At 43.1% G+C, this 21,648-nt stretch overlaps 1 protein-coding gene across 1 annotated transcript in view; it reads right to left on the reverse strand.

Annotated features, from left to right (window-relative positions):
* SEMA5B (semaphorin 5B) overlaps positions 1–21,648 on the reverse strand; it is a 281,418-nt gene that overhangs the window by 54,981 nt on the left and 204,789 nt on the right. Inside the window, exons 8-13 of the mRNA XM_075028790.1 lie at positions 18,663–18,761; positions 17,635–17,848; positions 14,788–15,073; positions 10,351–10,486; positions 6,618–6,825; positions 4,236–4,443 (exon numbers count right to left, since the gene is read on the reverse strand). Of these exons, the coding sequence (XP_074884891.1) occupies positions 4,236–4,443; positions 6,618–6,825; positions 10,351–10,486; positions 14,788–15,073; positions 17,635–17,848; positions 18,663–18,761 (1,151 nt within the window). The remainder of the gene's footprint in view (positions 1–4,235; positions 4,444–6,617; positions 6,826–10,350; positions 10,487–14,787; positions 15,074–17,634; positions 17,849–18,662; positions 18,762–21,648) is intronic.

Genomic DNA, 21,648 nt, shown 5'->3' on the forward strand with positions numbered 1-21,648 from the left:
AATTTAGGCCAAGTAGGAGGGCAAAAGCTCAGCATCACTCAACAGCAAACTCCAAGCAACCGGGTCAAAAAAGCAGGCAGAGTTCAAATGAGAGCATGTCATAGCTGCATGCAAGAAGATCTGGCTCTCCCCATAGCCTCGGAAGCAGGAGTATCTCCACTGGCATGAGGTCGACCTGAGGTGTCACTCACACAACCTGATGGGGTACCCACGTGTGAGCGCAGCATGACAGGGAGAGGACAGGCAAGACAAACTATTCTCAGAACCACACTGTACACCCCAAAATTGCAACCTGCGTCATGCGAAGTGCAAATTTTATGCAGAAAACTGGATGGAGGAAAAGGAAAGCATGAATATCAACATAAAGTCCATTAAAATAAACTGCTCAGGACAGGGAGAGCAGAAAAGGTGGGTATTCAAGAGACCATCTGGTCTCATTCCCAAACACATTTTCTTTTCCTCATTTGAATGTGTAATCAAAAAAATGTCTACAAAATCACTCCAAGGCCTGCCTCTGGGTTTCTGTCTGCTCAGAGGCCCATGGTCCTGATGCTGCAAAGCGGCAATACAAAGAGATCACAAAGTGTTCCCTGCAACAACCAGCTTCATTTTCCTACCTGTTCGATTGCAGTTCCTAAAATTAATAATCTCACCCCGCTCTTTGAAAAGATTACTAAACTACCCCTACAGAAAGGCCCTGCCTGAAAATAATGCTTCAGATCTGAAGTCCCCACCTCTCCAAAATTCAGATTCAGGATTTTGTTCAGACACATTCTAGAGAAATGGTGGTGTCGGTGATAAAGCTGCTGTGCTCCTCTCCAAATATCCCTCCCCAAAGCCTGGGGGCAACTTGAGGTAAAAATCCAAGCTCATTTGAAAATTGTAGGGAGGTTACAAAGATTTCAAAGCCATGCAAAATGCAGCAGCAAGCACAGCCAAGCTACCACCCAGCAAAGCAGCCTTCAAAACACACTGCATGTTCAAAGGGCTCGTAGGTTTTCCTCATGTTGGGCATCTTCCTAATAGTCTCCAGTGAGAGTGGGGAACGGCAGCACTGAAGCACAACAGGAAAACACACGCACAAGGCAAGGTCCCTGCAGCCAAGTCCAGCCTGTAAATTTGGGCAGCTGACATTACAGATGTTTTCCCATTGCCCTGTTGCTAAGACTGGCTGTTCTGAAAAGACAGATTGAGACAGGTCAGTGGGCACACACAAAACACTGCTCAGACACCTAGAAATATATTGGGTCAATGAACTACATCAAGACATGGGACTGAGTTTCTGGTCACCATTTAAGAGATTAAATTGATGCCGTGTCAATAAACAAACAGTAAAGGAGATTGCAGAAATCTTTTTCCCTTTCCATCTCTTCCCTTCGCTGCTACTTTTTCCTCTGCCCCATTTCTGAGCCTCAGTACCAAGCCCCAAGGTTTTAAAGCAGCACAGCAGCAAGGATTGCTGGAGGGGATCAATGCTAGGATCAATTTTCTCTCGATACATGATAGCCTGTTCCAGGGAGAAGGGAGAAGGCAGGGTGAAGGCAAGAGCTCTATATCAGCAATCAGGAACCCACATCAGCCCCCAGGGTGTAAAAGGCTGCAAAGTTTCCTGATAACATAGGGCAGAGCCAAAGAAAACAAACAATGTTGTGGTATTCCTGCCTGGGAGGCACAAATTCTCCATCACCTCCAAGCTTCCTGAGCCTCCATCAAAACGATTACATTATAAAAACTGCTGAAACCAGAGCTTTTCAGGGAGGCCAGTCAAGAAGTCACAGCACGACAAAAAAGTAAGCGGGGGGTGTTGTAAGGGTGGGAGCCCTTCTTCCCGTGGTGGCTGTATATTGGCATGTATTAAACATAGACACAACAATAAGCAATAAATCACAGCCCAGGAGAAGTGCCAGGTGGAATGCACTGGAGGAAATTAAAACATCCTTCTCGATACAGTTCAGTATTGAAAGAAATACAAAGGAGGCCAAGTTGACTTATCACCTACATAGCCAGGATGCTAAGGGCAAAAAGGGTTCCAACATTTGCAGCTGAAAAATTTGCAGTTGAATAATTTCCTACAAAAAAGAGCTTAGCTTAAAAAGTAATAATAATATAACAAACATCCTTTTAAACGAATAAATAAATAAAGGCCTTCCTTGGCTTTCCTAAGTTTTCTTTCTTTTTTCCTCCTTTTTTCAAATGCACAGTCCCTCCACGAGACTCAGCCGTGGGGCAAAGGATCCATTGCAATGTAAACAAGTACACTAGCTGGCCGGCACCTGAATTCAGCAAATTCTGACCTCCCACATCGCCAAACGTATGCACCCACCGTGCTGTCAGGTGACCCTACCTCACGTACTTCGGTATTGCCCAGTGGCTGGCTTAAATTGCCTAAAAGTATCATGAAAGCAGTCAAGAGAGGCAGAGTTTGAGTCTCCATCCCCCAAAGAGCTGGACTGCTTCCTTATTTCACTGAAAAATGCCTCCAGAAAGTTTGTTTTAGAAAAAAACGGTATTTGTACACAAGCTTGCCAGTAATTTCAGCCAGGACTCGGTGCCGTACAATGCATAAAACTGAGGCTGCTTGTGGCCACCAGCAGGCAAGGGAACTTCTTTGGAGCCTGGTTTTTGTTAAGCTTATACTAGCAGGGTACTGCCCTGCGGCCCGCAGGTCCTAAATTGATGGTGCTCCTGTGAGGTACCCCCACCCATCTGCCCTCCAGGCACCGCTGCTTTTTCCCTGCTTGTCCCTTTTTTAGGCAGTTGAGCAAACCTCCACCATTTGAGTTTTAATGGAAATGTCATACAAAGTACTTACGCAGGCTGAAACTGGGACACGATCTATAAATTACCGGAAACCTGAACTCAAGATGAGGAAAAGAAAGAAAAGGAAGAACTCATTTCTCTTGAAACTGGATCATATATATGTATATACACATAAATATTCTCAAACTGAAACTCTCCAGGACAGCCTGAAGAGGACAGCTGTTATGTTCTACCTTTTTAAATCTCTGCTTTTAAGGGCTGAGGACAGGATGGCATTTTCCAACTGTGGTTCTCTTTCTCTTACTAAACACTTTTGTGTCAGCCTGTCTGTATAAGCAACTAAACCTTTACACATTAAACACTTCTGTGTCAAACTTGCAGTAATGACCAAGTTACATTTTCTGAAAGGGATAATTAAGAGGTTCAGTGAAAATAGAAAGAGCTGGTATTTTTATATTTAGACAGACATGAATTTAGTACGAGCTGATAGATAAACTCTACTTGTTGAAAATAAAATGATGGTGACATTTTCTGTATCAGGTTTTTTTTTGGCAAGAGAACAGGGACATCTTGCAGTAGGCCATGAAAGAGGGAATCCGTTTAGACGTTGCTAACAAAATCCTTCCTCTCGTCTAGCACAGAGGACATCAGTTTCAGACAAAACTCTAGTCAAGGAAAGCAAGGCAAAGGCAAGAGAGGAAAAGGAAGAATGTTTTTAAGAGATGTAAACAAGCAGTTACCCACAGCAGACCCCACTACACACTCAGGGAGATTATTTGAGCATATGTCTCCATCAGTTGGTAACACACTCTTTCACCTGCTTAAATGGGGGGATACCATTTGGATGCAGAAACCTTCTACATACATTTCTGGGTGGAACACTGCTCCGGAGCCAGCCAGCTCCGGCTGACAACTAAAAAAGGTCTTTTTTCCTACTCCCTTTAAAAGGTACAATCAAGGCACAGAATCTACCCAGGTGTAAGGGGTGTCACACATAGTTGAGATGAGCTATTGGATTCCAAAAGCAATAACAAGTTGCCATGCAGCCCAGCCCTGCCTCATCAGATGTTTGCGAGGTGATCACGCGGATAAGCCAGGATATGCTGGCTGCAACCCAAATTCAGAAACCTGCAGCCATACTGCCAATAAGAACTACTAGCAAAACACATGGAGTTAATAAAAGCAACACGGAAATGTCAAGTTAAAAAAAAAGGTAGTAAATATTGCAAGCCTTTCCTTGGTAAACATACAATTAATTTCTGATGAGGACTAATTAATATTTACCAAAAAAAATATTGCTCATTCTCATTGCTCCTGTCATGAATGTATCTATCAGGAGATGCACTTTCAACAGTGTCTTTTGTCTTGTAGTGATGAAAAAAAGCCTTCTAAACTGAATCAGACTATAATATGTTTCCCTGGTGCTTTTCTTTTTAACCTGAAGTGGAATATATCAGAGCTGTAAATGTGCTTACCCTTCTGTTCTGTACATGGAGCATCTCTCCAGAGGAATTTTAAGCACTCCATTATTTAAGCCCACAAAGAGCGACCTGTCGCTGTGCAGGATTTGGAGACTCTTGATTGCTTCCCGTTGTCCATCGGGGAGGATCTGCATTTCCTCTAAATAACAGCTCCTTAGGCTCCTGTTAGTGCTAGAAAGGGCCTTCAAGATGGTGCCGTACTCTAATGGAACAAGAAACAAGACATGAGTAAATCTTGGAGGCATTGACTTCATTTCATACCTGCCTAAAGAGGGAAATATTAATGTCATCTTTACACAGCCACTTTAAACCTAGTTCTGGGTCATCTGCTGCATGTGGTAGAAAGAGCTCCAGCTACATCGTTACAATCCTCAGCAGTTCTCAGACACTCCAGAAACCGCCTGTGAATGCATTTTAATGAGAATCCAGAAGGATGTGAACCATCTGGAGAGTGAATACCTGGAAATATTTCCCAGTTGGAGCACTGAGGCAGAAAAGATTCTGCTCCCCTTACCAGTGAGTTATACAGCAAGGTGACCCGAGATAGCAGGGATCATTTCTGGTGCCTCGAGTCTGTATTTCTTTTGGTTTATGGAGCAGATCGGTGTGATTTGATGCCATGACAAATGACAACAGATGCAGCGGCCCTGCTGGAAATCTCAGAGGCCTCCGTAATGACTGCATGGGTCACGGATCTAATTGATCCTCTTCCTGGAAGAAGCCGTCCTGCCAGCTTGACAAGGGGATGTTATGGCATGAGCTGTGCATACACAGAAACTTATGTTTGTCTTCACAGTGCTCTTACCTAAACAATTTAAAGTTGTGATAAACTGTGGGAGATTTATGCTGGGGAAAAGGGGGCAACCACACCATTTTTCATTAAAATCCCAAAGAGGTCTGTCAGCCCCGATTGTTCCTGAAGATTAATTTTTCTATCCCGATAACTTCTGTATTGGCACCAAAGCTCAGCAATTTACAGTGGCAGGGTTGGCTGCCATGCAATGCTTCTCTTTCACTTAGAAGGGCCTTAAGTGTGGAACAAGACTGAGGCCCAAGGTGGGGCTCGTTTTGTCTCAGGACTGGGTTTGTGTTCAGGCTGCCTCTGGGCAGGGACGTCTACTGAAGTATTTGACTGGTTTAAATGTTTCAGGTCCAGCAGAGCTTACTCTTCAGTCACCACTAACCAGGGCCAGAAAGCAAACACGAATAAGGAGGTAAGGTTATGGCAGTGGACCTTTCTACACAAATGATACGAGGCAGAAAGTATCCCAGCTTTCTCTCAGGCTTTGTAGCTGGGACTCCTCACTTAAAATATCAAGATATCAAAATGGCAGAACCATGTTGTGTTTCCATTTAAGTACAATCTTCTCATCATAATCAATGTCCATGGAGGCTCCCACAGGGGGAATGTTACTAGAACACATCCAAGATGATCACTTTTGAAATAAGTGGTGGTAAAAGTTAGATAAATTATGACACAGTCCTGGAAGGTGGTAACATGAGAATGAGGCAATGACTCTGCATTCAGATGTGAGATTAAACTAACACTTATGGAGGCAATCCATCTTATTCTAAAGTCAAAGCTTCTGCAATAGAGGATAACAACATTATACCCATGAGGCTGGCCATATGCTCTGATTAATCAAACTATTTAATTTAACCTCCATCATTAGTATGAATATGGGCTAAGACAACCATTTATAACACTTTGTCCTTCTTCAGCATCTTTCATTTATCCAAGATTTCTGTGCTTTTCAGAAGAGGCAATGTGTCCTGCTAATTACAGAATGGCAGCAGAAATCAAGAGACTAAATCATACACTTAATTCTACCACTGGCTTGCTATGCTACCGCAAAAAAAGCACTTGCCTCAGCTTCCCCATCTGCATTACATCTCAGTGCATGCCCATTCCCGAAAGCACTGGGAGTCATACGCCAGTAGGCACATGGAAGTGCTAAGAAAGACATAATTAAAACCTTGGGCAAGCCTGGAGGTTAAGTATTATTATTGCTTATTTAGAGATGAGTATGTCATAGCGCAGGGAGGCTACTTACGTGCACGAAACCACAGAGCATTTCAGTGACCTTTGCTCCTCCCCACTGTTGTGTATTAGCCTGATTAGTTGAAACATGTTTTTATACAAAAAAATATTATTGTTGTTTTTAAACACAATGTAGATTTATGGTCTGTTCACTTGGGACTCTGCCTCAGGTCCTCCATCCTGCTTTTAATTTTCTCAGGCAAACTAACTTCCACGCAGTTTTGTGCCAAAATGGTATTGAATGACAACTGTGTAATGACATCACGACCAGGGTCCCAGAGCTGCTAGGTCTACGAGCAAGTGGAGGGAATTTTCTCAAGCCCTGATGCTCTTACCTGTTCCAATATACATCACGTGGTAGAGAGTATCCTTCCCCTGAACAATATCAACCACCAGCTTGGAAAATCGAATGCTGTCCTGAGTCACGTACGGATCTACAGTCACCGGCTGCACGACATCATTCATCAGGAACAAGCGCTGCGCATCCTGCAGGACTCTCTCCGTCAGGTTCTCGTTAGGGCTGTCATCACTCAGCGTCCCACACTAAACATGGAAGATTGCACTTCAGCACCTGCATTTTCTCCCCACTCCAGCAGCCTAAGACCAAACCCTGGAATTCTTCTGGAAACCCATGTCCTGTTGATTTCCTGGGGAGGTGGGTCTGTGTGAGGGTCACAGGATCAGGCCCTTAGCCTGATCATAGGTCCTCAGCCTACTGGTCCACTGACCAGCGATGTGGTGTTTCATTCCCTTGTGATACCCTGCAGCCAGCACATCAGAAGGGCAAAAGGCATTAACAAACCGAGGAGGAAAACAAAGAATTAAAACTAGCTGTAGAAAGATTTAAAGCTAGCAGTGGACAGAAAGTTTTTGCGGTGATAAATCCTTGAAGCATTTCAAATAATCTTCAGACTCTACCTGGCATCTCAGTCTACACAATGCATGGAAACTGGAGGTTAAAAAACCTGAAAAATGGGTTGGTTTTGCATCAAAGAACGCAACTCACCACGTTGCTTTTCTCTGATGTGCTCCATTCTGAACAGACCCCTCCGGTTTCATCTGAGGCAAGTCAGGTTAGCCACTAGCTCCCCCCTCCCCACAGGCAGCTCTTCTATCACCACAGTGAATGGCAGATCAGCCTGTGTTCATCCATCCTTCAGCACCAAGGGGTGCACTGAAATAGGACTCAATGCCCTTGTCCATCCAGAATAGGAGGGAAGAAGAGAGCTCATCTTGTGTTCTTTTCCACACCAACGTAACTCCTACCAGGTGGATAGCACATTTTAAGGCTTGAGTTTCTATCTCACGCTAATCTCTAGAATTCAGCATTTTCAAAAGCCAATGCAAGATCAAACTGTCCATGTCAGTAATCAGGGCTGGATCTTCACTCTTCCCCACAATGCCATGCATGGTGGGCAGAAGATTTAGTACCCCAAAAGACAGCTGGGTGACTGGCTATATATCTTGCCCAAGGCCATGGGAGTCAGTGGTACAACTAGAAATCCTGCCAACTCCCATACTCAGTCCATGGAAAACTTCGCTTCTAAGTGAAGCTCACACCTGAGTAACTTCATTAGAAAAAAACCCACAAATTTATTTTTCTTCATTTTGGGTCCAGGCGTTTGGGCTTTCCTTGGAAAAGAAGTTAGTATACTGTGAATTAGGATGTCAATTTACAGCACTCCAGCTACAGTGTGCAAATTTCCCATGTGCATACTCTCGATATGCATCAAAGCAATTCTTTGCAGTGTGGCCGCCTTTCCACGGTGCACCATGCAGAGCTTCTCTTTACAAGGTGCTAAAATGAGTTGACAGGAATTTAGCTCACATTTACACAATAAATACAGATCCTAACAGCTGGTGTACTAAGCCCTACAATATTTTGGAGCTTGTGTGAACTAGGTGAACAGGGTGATACTAATTCCCACCACCTATGAACATGGTCATTTTTTTATCAGCTTAGGCATCTTCCTGAGTAGCCAGACTAAGGAAACTTCAGTGGGTTTTTGATGTGTCCTCAAGTGGGTTTTAATGGTTTTTTTTCTATTGCAATGGTCTTTTTTAGTTCATGACTCACCCCACATTCTAAAGAGTTTTTAGATCTCTCTCTTCTGCTGTATCCTGTACTCCTTCTGGTTTACAGTACTGTCTTGCTTTGCATGCTTTTATCCCCACTCACTTTCCGTTCTAGAGTGTCACTGAAGGAGGAGTCCCAGTGGCAGGAATGTCATTGTTGGTTTTGTTTTCTATTCTCATCGAGTCACAGATAATCCTTTTGGTCTATTGGCAGCCCACGTGCTGACACAGCATCCCTCTGGTTTGGTTTTATTTTGTTTTGTTCTAATTTCCTGATTATCTGCACTGCCCTGATCCTCTATATCCTTCAGTATTTCTCCTTCCTCCCTGCAAGAAAAAAAAATAATTCTGGCATGCTTCCCTCATCTTCCTTTGTGAACACTGAGGCAAAAAAATTAATTTAATTTTTTTGCGATATCTGCCTCTTCTGTCACTAAATTACCCTTGTCATCTCCTAAAAGCCCTTCACTGACCTCTTGTTCCTCCTGCACTTGAAAAACATCTTAATCTCTTCTTGCAATCTTCCTTTTGTCTGCCACATACCTCCTTTTCCTTTCCTTATTTTCCTCTGACCCTTTTCTTTCATCTTGCTGCTGCAATCTTTGCACTCCACATTTTATCTGATACTTTTCACTACATGGAAATGCTTTCCAAAGTCCTTTTCTATTCCTCTTGGGTTAGCCCAGCAAGGGACAGAAAGTCCTTGATTCTCAGTTAACCTTAACATTCCCTTTAAACTCAAAAAAAAAAAAAAAAAGGAGAGAAGAAAAAAAGACTGCCCATGTTTGGCACGGCAGGGCCTTCAGCGAAGCTTTGCTCCTTGGTTTTGAGTGCACCAAGCAGAGGGGATGATTGAGAGCCCAAACCTGTCCCAGCTTGTAGAGGCAGAAGCCCTCACTCAGGTGCCATGAGGGAATTCAGGGGGAGAAATCAGGTTCCTCAGCAGGAACCCAAGCACATCGCTGCCTGCAGCGTGGACCTGCCTCCCATCTGCTCTTGCTGGGATTTCAGGCAACTGCAGAGTCCTTTTTGGAAGTTCTCTGACATCACCAGCTTGAAGGGAGATGGCATTTGCAGGCAGACTCAGCACCTTTGCCATAATAAAGAAGAGCCAGATTCACACAATCGGGCTGAAAGGATTCATCACAGGGAAGCGAGGACAGGAAGACAAGTCCATCCTCCATAGGACTCCCCAAGTGGGAAGGGACTGAGCTGTGAAATGGGCTTATGCTTCAGAAGACTCAGGTTTGCAGGGGCTGTCACACGCATACTGCACCGCTCTGTCTGAATCTGGGCATAAAGCAACTGAAGTTGTTCTATAATTTTCAAATTGGCCTTAACTGATAATCCTGGAAAGTTGCTCATTCATAAACCCAAAGATTTTTAAGGTGAGAAGGAACCACTGTGACCATCGTCATGTGTCCTCCTTCACCAGTTACTGCTGTAACATGTTCATAATTTCTGGCTGAGCTACCGTGTCTTGGAAAGACATCCATCTTGCACTGAAACACTGGTAGCCTTAGGGGCCCTATCAAGTGATGGAAAATTCATCATATCCTTACACACTCACAGTGGTTAATTACCTTTCTTGTTTAGAAATATAGGTTGTCTCTGTTCTAGCTTGACTTTGTCCAGCTTCAGCTTTCAATCCTTCCCAGTTTCAGTGGGGACACGTCTCTATGTCCCCTAGTGAGGATCACATTCTTGGAGTTTATGTGTCAGTGATGATTGTAACAAAGATTTAAATTATTCATTATTATAAGAAATCTGAACATTCTTATTATCGGTAAAACCATTCATTTTTTGCCATGAATCCCGTAGTCTCAATAACACATGGCAAGAAGTTCCACAGACTAAAACACTCATAAATGTGGAGAAATACAATTTACCTGCACCATGGGTTTACCTGGAAAAATGAGCCCCACACAAATCAACCCACTGGAGTGACAGAACATAAAAGGGACTGGAGTAAATGAAGGGCAGCAGCATTACCTGGAAATTAGGGATGGGGTTTAATGTTGGCAGCCAGGCTGATCTTGGGTTTTCTTGGTAACGGAAAGGGCCATTAAATGCCTGAGTAATGGCACTAAGATTGAAGGCACACACTGCTGAGGCAGCTATGCTGTTTCTGAAAAAGGGGAGAAAGAAATCAATTTAATCATTAGAACATTGACATTTTCATCATAACAGACACCAAACTCCTCTCAAATAAAATACATGTAAATTGCTAGGTAGATGTACAGTGATACCAATCTCACAGGGAGTAAAAATAAATAAATAAATTGTAAAATACAGATGGCTTGCATGGCAATTTTGAGAATCAATTTTAAGCTTGGTTTTAAAATGTCTGTGATTTAAGGGCCATGGAAGCAGTTCTGACAAGAAAGGTGAATACAGTTTAATTTGCATGGATTATTTGTGTCTGGTTTTATTTTTATTTTTTTAACAACCCATCTATCTTTATTGATTACAAACAACCTAATTTTTAATCTCTTGGTGTTTCTCAAGGTGAAATTCTGTTTCTACAGGCTCCTGAAATATTCAGCTATAAAATATATCTCCTAATATTTTTATCTATCTATCCATCTGTCTATATATAGAGATAGATAGATAGACATAAATAAAAATAAAACACACACATGCATGCATATGCATGCAGGAGAAGGGAAAGGGTGACAGTGCAAGCCAGGCTGGTTGTTACAGCAGCTCAGCACGCAAAAAGGTCTTGCTAATATGTGAAAGCCTCTGTTTTCAATGATCACAGTTCACTTCTTTGTGTTCCCAGCTGGGAATAGCATCTGTCTCGGGCAGACTGTTCACCACGCACGTACCAGCCAGGGGAGGCAAGGCTAGGGAAATGCCACTGTAGGAAGGATTCTTTGGAAGGGAATTTATTTTAGCAATGCTCCACTGCCCAGTCAGACTTGCACCCAGATTAGTCGGCTTTTGCTGTCTCATTTCAGTCACGGAGGACCCATTTCTGCAAGGTCCTGAGCAGGCTCAGCAACTTTTGCCTCAAGAGGGTTGGAGGGTGCTTCCCAGATGGTGAGGGCACCTCTGTGAAGCTGGCCCAGAAAGGAATGTTTGCTAAGTGGTAACCTCAAATTCAAACCTGCTCCCAGCCATCCCCTTCCCTCCTGCTTTTTTTTTTTTAAGAAAAAGAAAAACGTTTAGAGCAGAAGATATCAGAATAAAACTAAAAATAGTGCTAGCACCAGAGACTGACTCGTCACGGTGCCTTTTAAATAACCCAAGTGCTGCTGTATGTATCTTTCTGCTAATTAAAGCAATTTGAATTCTCTGAAAAGAACACTTTTTTTTTTTTTTTACTAAACCAATAATTACACTCTCTTGCACAAAAAAACGCCTTGCTCCACAATCCCAGGCTGGAAATCAGAAGAACAGATTCTTCACTGCATAGTTCTTCTGAGCAATACAACGTCAGGAAGAACTTCTTGCTTTGCCTTCCCGTTCTCTGCTCCTGCCCCTGCCCCTTCCATCCCCAGAGTGATGGAGTAGCTCACTTTGAACATGTCAAAGCAACGCCAGGCGAACCTTTCTCCACTTTTGTCTGAACACCACTGACGCAGTGCATGCTCACAGACGGCAGCTCTTAAGACAAAGCTAATGATGGATGACAAGTAAATGCCTTGAGGCGCACATGGAAAAAAAAAGAGAATGAGAAAGAAAATGAAAAAGGAAAAGAAAGAATAAAACCCCACTAGTCTAACAAAAATACTTAAAAAAAAAAGATGTGTCTTTTTAGGGCCCTGCTAAGGACTCCACAGTTTAGCCCTTTCCCTTTGCTAGACAGGAGAAAGGAAAGAGGTTTTCCATTAAACCTGTGGCCCATTTTCCTTTCCATCTGCAGCCTGGCATATTTCCCTTCCCTCCCTATGAAAAGTTTGATCCCAGTCTCAAGCCAGTGACATCAACTTGTGCAGCTGGCCCCTGTGCTGTCCTGGTGTGAAGTGCAACCTCCTTTATTCCCACCTCCTACTTCCTGTGATTAACTAGGTGGTTTAGAGAATGGGTTAAGTTCAAGGAGGTTTTAACATTGTCTCTACTACCTCCCAGAAAAATTTTAATAAAAACATCTTAAATATCAGCAGCTTCCCCCAAAAGCTCTCTTTCCCACTGATTCAGCTGGGCATAACATAACATGAAGCAATAAATCTACCTGTGGGTGTTACCGCAACCACTAATATTGCTTTCTTATAAGATGACCCTAAATGCATTAAACATGAACTTTCCAAAATAAAAATACCTTTAAACAAAAAAAATCATAGTTTTGTGATGCATTGGTATTCTATTATAAAGAAACTCAGACTGGAGCATACATCAACGCTCTTTGGTATGCAGAGCTCATGCAGCATGACATAAGTCCCAGTGGAAGTTAAAAGAATAATTACCATTATTTCTCTAGTCAGATGACAAATTGGAACATTTTCTCTTTGAACTCTCAAAAGAACATCATGTTGTAGACCCAAAACGCTACTTGATCTAACTTCAGCTATTATCAATAACTCATTTCTTCAATTACACAAATGTTACATATTATATTGTCCTCAGAAGATACAAGAGAGAATGTACACCTGTAATGTATGAAGAGTGACTTAAGTGTAACCCAAAGGAGACAGGTAACACTCATCACGTCTCATGTTAAACCTGGGAGACAGATGCAGCAGAAGAGAACTGTTCCAACCAGAGCTAGCTTATGTCTCCCCACTTATAGTCTAAAACCTATACCGATTTGATAAATATAATACAGTTATTAATAATTTTCTCATTTCCAACTTCTGTTCTCGGCTAGATGAATGGACAAATGGATAGATAAAACATTATCAGTATGGGCATAGAAGTCCGCTCGGGGGGCGGGGGGAAGTGTCATCTCAAATGCCCAAAGCAGTAGCCGGTTTTCCTTTTAATGTTCAGGAAGTTTGGCTAACATCCTCTAAATGTTCTTTAGAATGACTCACGCTGCTCTCAATCCCAGGACGGGTTTTCCCCGAAGTCCACAGTCAAGGTGCAGTGCTTAATAATGTTTGGGTTTTTTTAGTTGCTTCTCCCCCGGCTCACTTTTGGCTGACATTGGCAATGGTAGTGCAGAAACAACACATGGAAGATGGATGAGGGTGGCCAAAAAACTACTTCTTGGCATTTACAGAGCAGGAATAACATTCAGGCTCTGTTGACTCTCGCAGTGAAGCTCCCAACAGTGCTTTAGCTCAAGAAGTTGGGGCTGATGCTTTGTGAGTTCAAGGGCTGAAGTTCAAGCCCTGTCACACCAGCAAGTGATACATTAAAATAGGAAGGCCTGTACTTCACTGGAGCTTCACTTCTTTGGTTTGCTGTGGGCTTCTTGGGAACAGACCCTTATTTACATTCAACAGTACACCATTGCACACAAAAACCCCAAAGAAGTTGGCTACCCAGCATGAGTAAGGCACTTTGGGTGTTTGTCGTGTGAAGTAACTAACTCAGATTTTCATTCTCTAGTTTACACATCAGGATAACACCCCCCTGGAGAGCATGTATTATTGAAACTCAATACCACGCAGACTGGTTATAGCTTGAAACTCATCATCCTAGCCTTGGGCTTCAGAGAAAAAGTTATTTGAGTTTTCCTGGCTTAAAAATATACATTATGAGTTTTTTAATATATTTTTTAATTAACTCCTCTTCTCCTTTCTGCTTTCACAGCTACACTAAATCATACCAATTACAAGTTTTTTCAATATCAAGCCAAAAGGAGGCGATTATGAAGTTTCAGAAATCATGCTTTCCCCTCGGAGTTCCAATGCTGCTTTTGATTTGTGGATTTGAAACAGTCTGTAGTGGAGGTACAGTCCCTCTTGGAAATGTCAAATGTTGTGTAGCCTGCATGACCTTGCTTCTATAAAGTGTTGATCAACAGTAATTTATGCTGATTTCAGTCTAGGCTGTTGTGATCCCATCTGCCTCATTCTCCTCCTTCCAGTCCTTCTCTCCTAAGCATATGTACCTGTCCATCTCATGGGCCAGCCCCGATGTTCACACAGTTGTGTCAGGTTGTCCAGGCAGTTAACCTGGCTGAAAATTAATTACATTTTTCTGTTGGGTCATTTTTAGACCAGTTCTCTGAACTACACAAGTAGCTTTGCCACTACAAAAAGTCAGAAATCTGTCACAGCCTAGGTTTATATCAAATTAAGTTACCCTAGAACTGCACAGTCACCTTTTATGGACTTCAGGAATCTATGAACCATGGATTAAAAACATTGCCCTAAAGGCTATGTTGCCATGATGGATAACACAGACCTATCTATTCCTTCACGTTAACCAAAGGATCTTTCAAAAACGATTGCTCAGACTGTCTAAGAAATCAGGATATTGTCACTCTCAGACTGCTGGGGATAGAAGAAGGGCAGTAAAGTCAGTGCAACTTACACATTAGTAGTGAAGACACCATAGATCAGATCTTGCTCAGGAAGGTAGAAGGTGCTTTGCAATTCATTATAATAGAAAGGGATTTCTCCAGCACGGGAGCAGTTCAGCCTGGCCTTCATGAAAGTTGTCCATGTGTCCTCCAGCAAAAATCTCCCTCCAATATCATTTTTGCAAACCCTTGCCACTCGAGAATACACTGTTTTCCCACAGTCATGTTCTACCGCATTCTCACGGAAGAAGAAATAGGTGAATAAACCAATGTCGTAGGCAGCAATAAAGTTAGGCTCTGAAAAACAAACATTTGAAGAGATTTATACAGGTCAGAAATCAATCCGTGCTCACTGACTTGCTCAATGCATTGCACCACCAGCTCCCTTTATGCAGGCTGTCAAAGTCGGGACCACGGGGAGTTTGGAGTCAGCAGAGGACATAAAAACTGTAGATGGGAATAATGATATATGGGGATACAGCTCTAGCTCCATTTGTCAGATCTTGGAAAAACCCCATTGTTTCCCCACTTTATTGGCAAAGCTGCTACTGATTTCAGGGAAAGCAGAGTTCAACACTTTGCATATGCATGACTATTCTATGTACCTATACTCATTTTACAACATAAAGCCTTCCCATTGGGTTCCTTCACCTATTCACTTCTGAAGTGCACCTTATGATGTGTTAAATATGCTGCGTGCATCCGCCCGATTCCCCAGACTGCTGCACTGAAACATTCAACCTACTCTCCCAGCGCAATCACATCTGGCTTTTATCACGAAGCCTTTCCAGTTTCTATGCACAAAAGATTATCTTATGTCTGTAAAACAAAACCGTGCCACAGACTGACAGTATTGAAGCAAGCTCTCCTTAATTCTTTTTCTCCTAGAATTATTGTTATTATTTTCACAAGAATTGAAAAGAACCTTGAATTCGTTTTGTAGTGAATATTTTAACTGGGTATTTAACAAAGCTTTAAAGCGTACGGTCTTTTATCTCAACAGCTTCTTTGGCAAAGGGAAAAGATTGGCCAATGAATAATATTTGACTAAACAAAAAAAACCCTGTTGGTTTTATAGGGTGCTTTTACAACATTCATTTCTGAGTAATGCTCAAAGGAAGAAGAAAAAAGGAAAGTACAGAATTCCTTTAGTGCTGCAGCCCAGGAGTGAAAGGAGAACAGAGTCATGGCAGAGGGAGAGGAAGGCAGGCTGATACTGCTGCAAGGCAGGTTTGGGAGGCAGACGATGGTACAGAGGGGAGGGCACTGCAAAGCATCTCCCATCAAACTTTGTCCTTCAAAGAAACAGTGAACCTTAAAGGGACCGTTATGATCGCGAATCTGACCTTCTGGCTAACAGGAACCTGTGAATTTCACCCTGTAATTCCACCATCAGATCCTGTAACTAACAGGTGAATTAGACCACATCTTTCGAAGGAGATCTGATCTTACTGGACAATGTCACGTGGCTTTACATCCACCACTTTCCTCAGTGACTTGTTCAAATGACTAAAGACTGCCCCAGCTGCAACCTGTACTTCTTTTTCCATTTGACATTATCTGGTTTCAGCTTCCAATCATAGGCTCTTGTCATGACTTGTCTGCTAGATTAAAGAACTTTATCCTGCCAGAAATCTTCTCTTGATGTAAGTACTTCCATATCACGAACAAAACAACTTTTATCTCCTTTTCAGAAAGATAAATAAATTGAGCTCCTTAAGTCTCTCACTGTGAGGCAGGCTTTCCAAGCTTCAAATCACTCCATGGCTCTTCTCTGAATCATCTTCAAGTTTTCTGTTTCTTGTTGAAAAGTGACCAGAACAGGATGAAATTACTCCAGTGTCACCAACGCTGCACAAGCTTATAAATCCAAGAGTCCTGTTAGTTTTTCCAGTCACAGACTAGAAACTCAGTTTCTGTTTGTCTTTCCTTAAACTCCCCTGTTCCAATGTGGCTTCCTTCTGAATTCTTCATGCATGCACCGACAAGAGGCATATATTTCTAATGAGCTTATAGGGGTTATGCTGCTTCTTGGTCCTAATTCACAGTCTTGCCTGATGACATCCTTCTCCTAAAACTCCGGATCGTCATACTGACTTCAGTATGTCTGCAGAAGCCTAGTTCAGTGTTCTTAAGCTCCAGAGAGCACATAGTCCCACTGCTCGGATCTTTGATTGAAAGGTCCTGAAATCCAATAGAAAGATTCTGAGTATCTTGTCAACTTACCTGGGTCAAAGGAGAGAGGGGGAATATCGGGGTCTTCATCACTACAGCCTGCATTGCCCCAGTCAGAAGGTGTGGACTCAGTGCACAAATTACTGGTTGAAATTCTATAGCTTGCTTGATGCAGGGTATTATCACACTGGGGTAACAGCTGCTTTTAATAACTATAAATCCACAACAGCATGGGTTCACATGGAACATAACGTGCTGTGAAATTTCTCATTTTCAGACTGATTTTGCACCGAAACCGACCATCTTCAGCTGAGTCAGTGGAAGTAGAGGGTGCTTAACACTGTGCAGAACTGGGTCAACAATATGATGCTTTAAGTTGGTTTTGATCTTCAAATCTTCGAGTGGTTTTCTTGTTAAAATGATGTATTTGGTCATCTCGCAAGACAGAGACCCATATATATGTTAAGTAGACTGAAAGACCCACTTTCTATATTCTAAATCAACTTCTCTGAAATACTTCCAGGCTATTTTTAAATGTCTTCTAAGATGCATCGATTATTGCACCGGAAGCCCTTCCCCATCGTAACTCTGGATCTCAACATGAAAAGAGAGGGAAAGATTTACAAGCCTGTCAAGCTGACTTTAATACACCTCTTGCTCAGATACGACCCACATGACTTTACCATTGAGCCATTTGGAGTTGTATTGTGCTGTCCTAAGTGGGGGAACATTTCCAAGGCTGCGGTAAATAGCAGGATCCCGTCCAGAGAAATCAATTACAGTTGCAGCATAGAGTTCTCCTCGTGATGTAATCACAGCTGTCGAGTTATGCCGAGGGTCGTACGGGCACCGAGCCACTCCATTAATTCTGTCAATGATTTTGCTAAGATTTCCTACCTGTATTTAAAAGGAGAGAGGAGAGAATTTAAAGAGCATCTGGCTTTCTTACTGGCATAGAGAATTCAGTTCATCCACGAGTACCTACGAGCAAAACCCTGATTTTAAAAAAACAGGCAGCTATAAGAATGTAATGTCAGCAATGACTGTAAATTGATCTTTACATCCATCGTTTGCCAATGTAGTAAGAATATAATGTCAGCGATGACTGTAAATTGATCTTTACATCCATCCTTTGCCAACGTAAGAAGTTGTGTCTGAGCCTCACTGATCCTATTGCTTTGTAAGAAGGGTAATTCCCCAGCCCATAAAGCCTCTAGGCCCCAACACACTCACTGTAATCAGGTGCTCCTGCTGCTAGCACAGGTTTCTAATCTCCCATAGACACCTCCTGAATGCATACTGGCATTAAAAAATAAAAAAATAAACATTGCTCTGGACCTGCTCCTGCCTCCCTTGAAGCCAAAGGGAGTTTTGCCATTTATTTTAAGGAAACATTTAAGTATTCAGCTTAGGAGGTACTCACAGCTAATCTTGTCTATATTGCCCATTTTCAGCAGCATACCCAAAGTTTACATGAACAGCACTTTGTCCAGATCCAGCTCACCCATAACACAAGTTTTTTGTTCCCCACCTGCAGATACACCCACTGCCCCAAAGCAGCTCAAAGGGACCCAAAGAAGAAAACCAAAATAATTTCAGATAGCTACATTTGAAACATATTCCCTGCCTCCGTGATGCCCTGCCAAATGACTGGCCTTCCCCAGAGCATGTATCCAACCCTCCCTATCACTGTAAAAGACACAAAACAGACCTGTCGACTGGAACACACCGGTGAAAAGGCATTGGTACCACAGGTAAAAACCTTCTTGCCATAAACAATCAGCACTCGGACATAGTTCTGGCACTCTTCCTATAGGGACACAAGACAGAGACAAAGGATTTTTTGAAAAGGAGACTGTGGGGTTATTTATTACATTAAAAAAAATTACCTGTATTGCAGCCGGAATACACCTTCCTTAGCTCTAACTCGGACTGAGATTTGCTGCATCAAGCAGTGCACAGCTGTAGGGAGCTAGCAGTCTAAGTGAGCAAACCCAATTTGCTGGTTATTTCTCTAATCATAACCCTGCACAGTCCCTGGATAGGATGTTATCCATCAGGTTGACTCTGTATCAGCTACACAAGTGCCTCTTTCTGTGCTCTGCTTAGATTGGAGGAGGAATCCTCCCTCTTTTCATGATGATACTTCTGACCTATTTTTCCCAGCAATGCTGCAGCTTTGAAAACATTACCCAGACACAAACTCCAGTGAAGGACAGCGGGTCCGTCTGCACTATAATTCACACCATTGCCAGCAGGAAAACAGCAGGAACTTCTCTTTAATAGACCAGGCTGGTCAGGAGAATCTCGTGCTTGAACAGGCTGTTACTTCCTGCCTCCCACAAGGATTGTGTGCTCAGGATTTTCCATGGTAGAAGGAGTTTATCTTTCAGGCCAGGCCAGTGAGAAATAGCAAATCCCCTCTTCTCAACTGCACGACCACAGACAGGCAACTCCCTCCACGTGCCAGTCCCCAAAGGTGTGGGGCTCCTGTCCCTCCCCACTGGAGCAGGGCTGGCAGCACAAGGCTGTAGTTGGCTTCTTCAGAAAATCTCCTTCACGTTGTTGGAGAGCCACAGTCTTCCTCCCCACAGCCTTGTATCCAGAGACCTGTGGACCGCAGATCTGGCTAACTGAGCATCTCCGGGGAGTTAAGCAGTGGGGGAGGAAGAGGCCACGTAAGGCAGGGACTTTCTAACAGTACACACAGGGAAAGGGAGTTGCGAGACTAGCGTGCAACTCCCACGGGCAGTGCAAGAGGCTCGAGAGCCGCCTGTCCCAAAGTTCATCCAAACAGCCCCGATGAGAGATGTACAGCAAGCCCGGCACAAGCCTGCCTGCCCTTGGCTCTGGAGTCACCTCAGAAGAAAGGGTATGAGTGATTGCTAATGACTGGCACCCACACGGCTCCAAGTGAGGGAAGTCTATTATATTCTACTGTAAACAGAAAAGGAAACTTGTTAAAAAATAACAACCTCAGCTGGGTTATCGTGGCTGTTTTGCTTTCCTCCCTCCAATAGATCATAATTTGCCACTAAGCTGAGCCTACAGCTGCAGACACTGCTGCTCCGTCCATAAGCAGCAATCACTCTGTGAGCTTCCCTGTCTCACAACGCTCCACACTGTTGATCATTTCCCTGAAGACTTCATTTGCAAGATTCAGCAGTGTAAAAACACTCCCTATCATCTGGAAAGGAAGAGGGTTGCTTAGCTGGATTACGTACTATCTCCTTTCATTTGCTGTATGGAAATCAACTTGTTGAAGGACATCATTTAGCAGAAACCCACTAGCATTAGCCGTAGACAAGCAACTGCATGGGGATGACATGTGGGGCTTGCTTTTGAACAGAGAAGATCACAGGGAACTGCGCTCCAGAACCAGCCCAGGAGCACTCACCCAGCCCAGGCTGGGGCTACAGAGTGCCACAGAGCAGGTGCTGCCAGTCTTGAGTCTCAGCAGGGGCATCGGGGATCAGATACATAACGCCTGGCACCCAAAAATGAGAGCTTAAATTCATAGCTGGGTCTATTCAGCACTTCTTATTTCAGAAGCGGATCAGTCATGGTGACTGTGCATCCGTCTATCGAATAGGACTGTGAGAAGCACCATCCCACCTGCTGTGTGTTGAGAATAGAGGTCTCGCGCTTTCTTTCAACAAGACAAAGGGCTTGCCAGCCTCTCTGCCCTCTCCTGTCATTATTACATGGTGCTGTGAGCCCTGTTAGTTATTCCCTGCCCTAGAGATGTCTGCATTTCATGAGTGGGTTAAGTAATTCCTCTTTCTTTAGAGCACAGTTATTCAATCCCACATAATACTAGGACCACTATATATTTAACTGCAAAGTACTAGAAATTCTTGAGGGGATGCTATAGAAAAAAGGTATGGGCTCCTCTCCCAACAGGGTTTTGTTTTCAGAATATGATTGATTTGGCATCTAACCCAGAATGCAGCTCTGTACCCAAATTTCATACAATAAGAGAGTACCCATCTGTTCCCCCTCCACTTCCACATTTCTCTGCTTTGTGCAGAGTCTGAGCATAGCTTCTGACCTAGACCAGCTAATACCATTTACGTTGCTGGACCCTTTCCTGCTTAGGTACTTCAATATATTCCTAACTAAAACCCTGTCCTGCAGAAATCTAAAATCCTAATTTGCAGGATTCTCTTCTTTGCACAGAACTATATTACAGATTAACAAACTTCAATTTCTATAAAAGTCTTCCTAGCTGAGAAGCTAGCACACAAAAAAGCATCTCCCCGTGAGGTCATGTGCTGGATGGTCTTCTGGAGTCAACTGGTGAGGATGCATCTGTTGCACACTATACTCCAAGGCGTAGTAGCCTGGCTTGGTAAAGACACTGGAAGCTGGTAAAATATTGTGTTATTTTAGCCTAATTAAGCACGGGTTTATTTGTACCCATTCAGTCCAAAGCAGAAGTTATTTACTGAAACAGAGGAGAAACCATACTGAGCAAATATATCTGCTGCTGTCTGAACCTGCACGTGAATATTTAATCTGTGACTTCCAGTCCATTCCCAACTGCGGTAGCAAACAGTAGAAGAGCACAGCCAGTACCGATGAGGTGTTAGACTGGAAACATTTGACAGCTGATACTTTTGAGGGAACTGGATGCACCAAGCCCACTAATTATTTCATTGGCTGTAAGCAGCAGAAACTGGGGTGACTAGTGGATG

The sequence above is a fragment of the Buteo buteo genome, chromosome 5 (genome assembly GCF_964188355.1).
Source record: "Buteo buteo chromosome 5, bButBut1.hap1.1, whole genome shotgun sequence".
Lineage (NCBI taxonomy): Eukaryota > Metazoa > Chordata > Aves > Accipitriformes > Accipitridae > Buteo > Buteo buteo.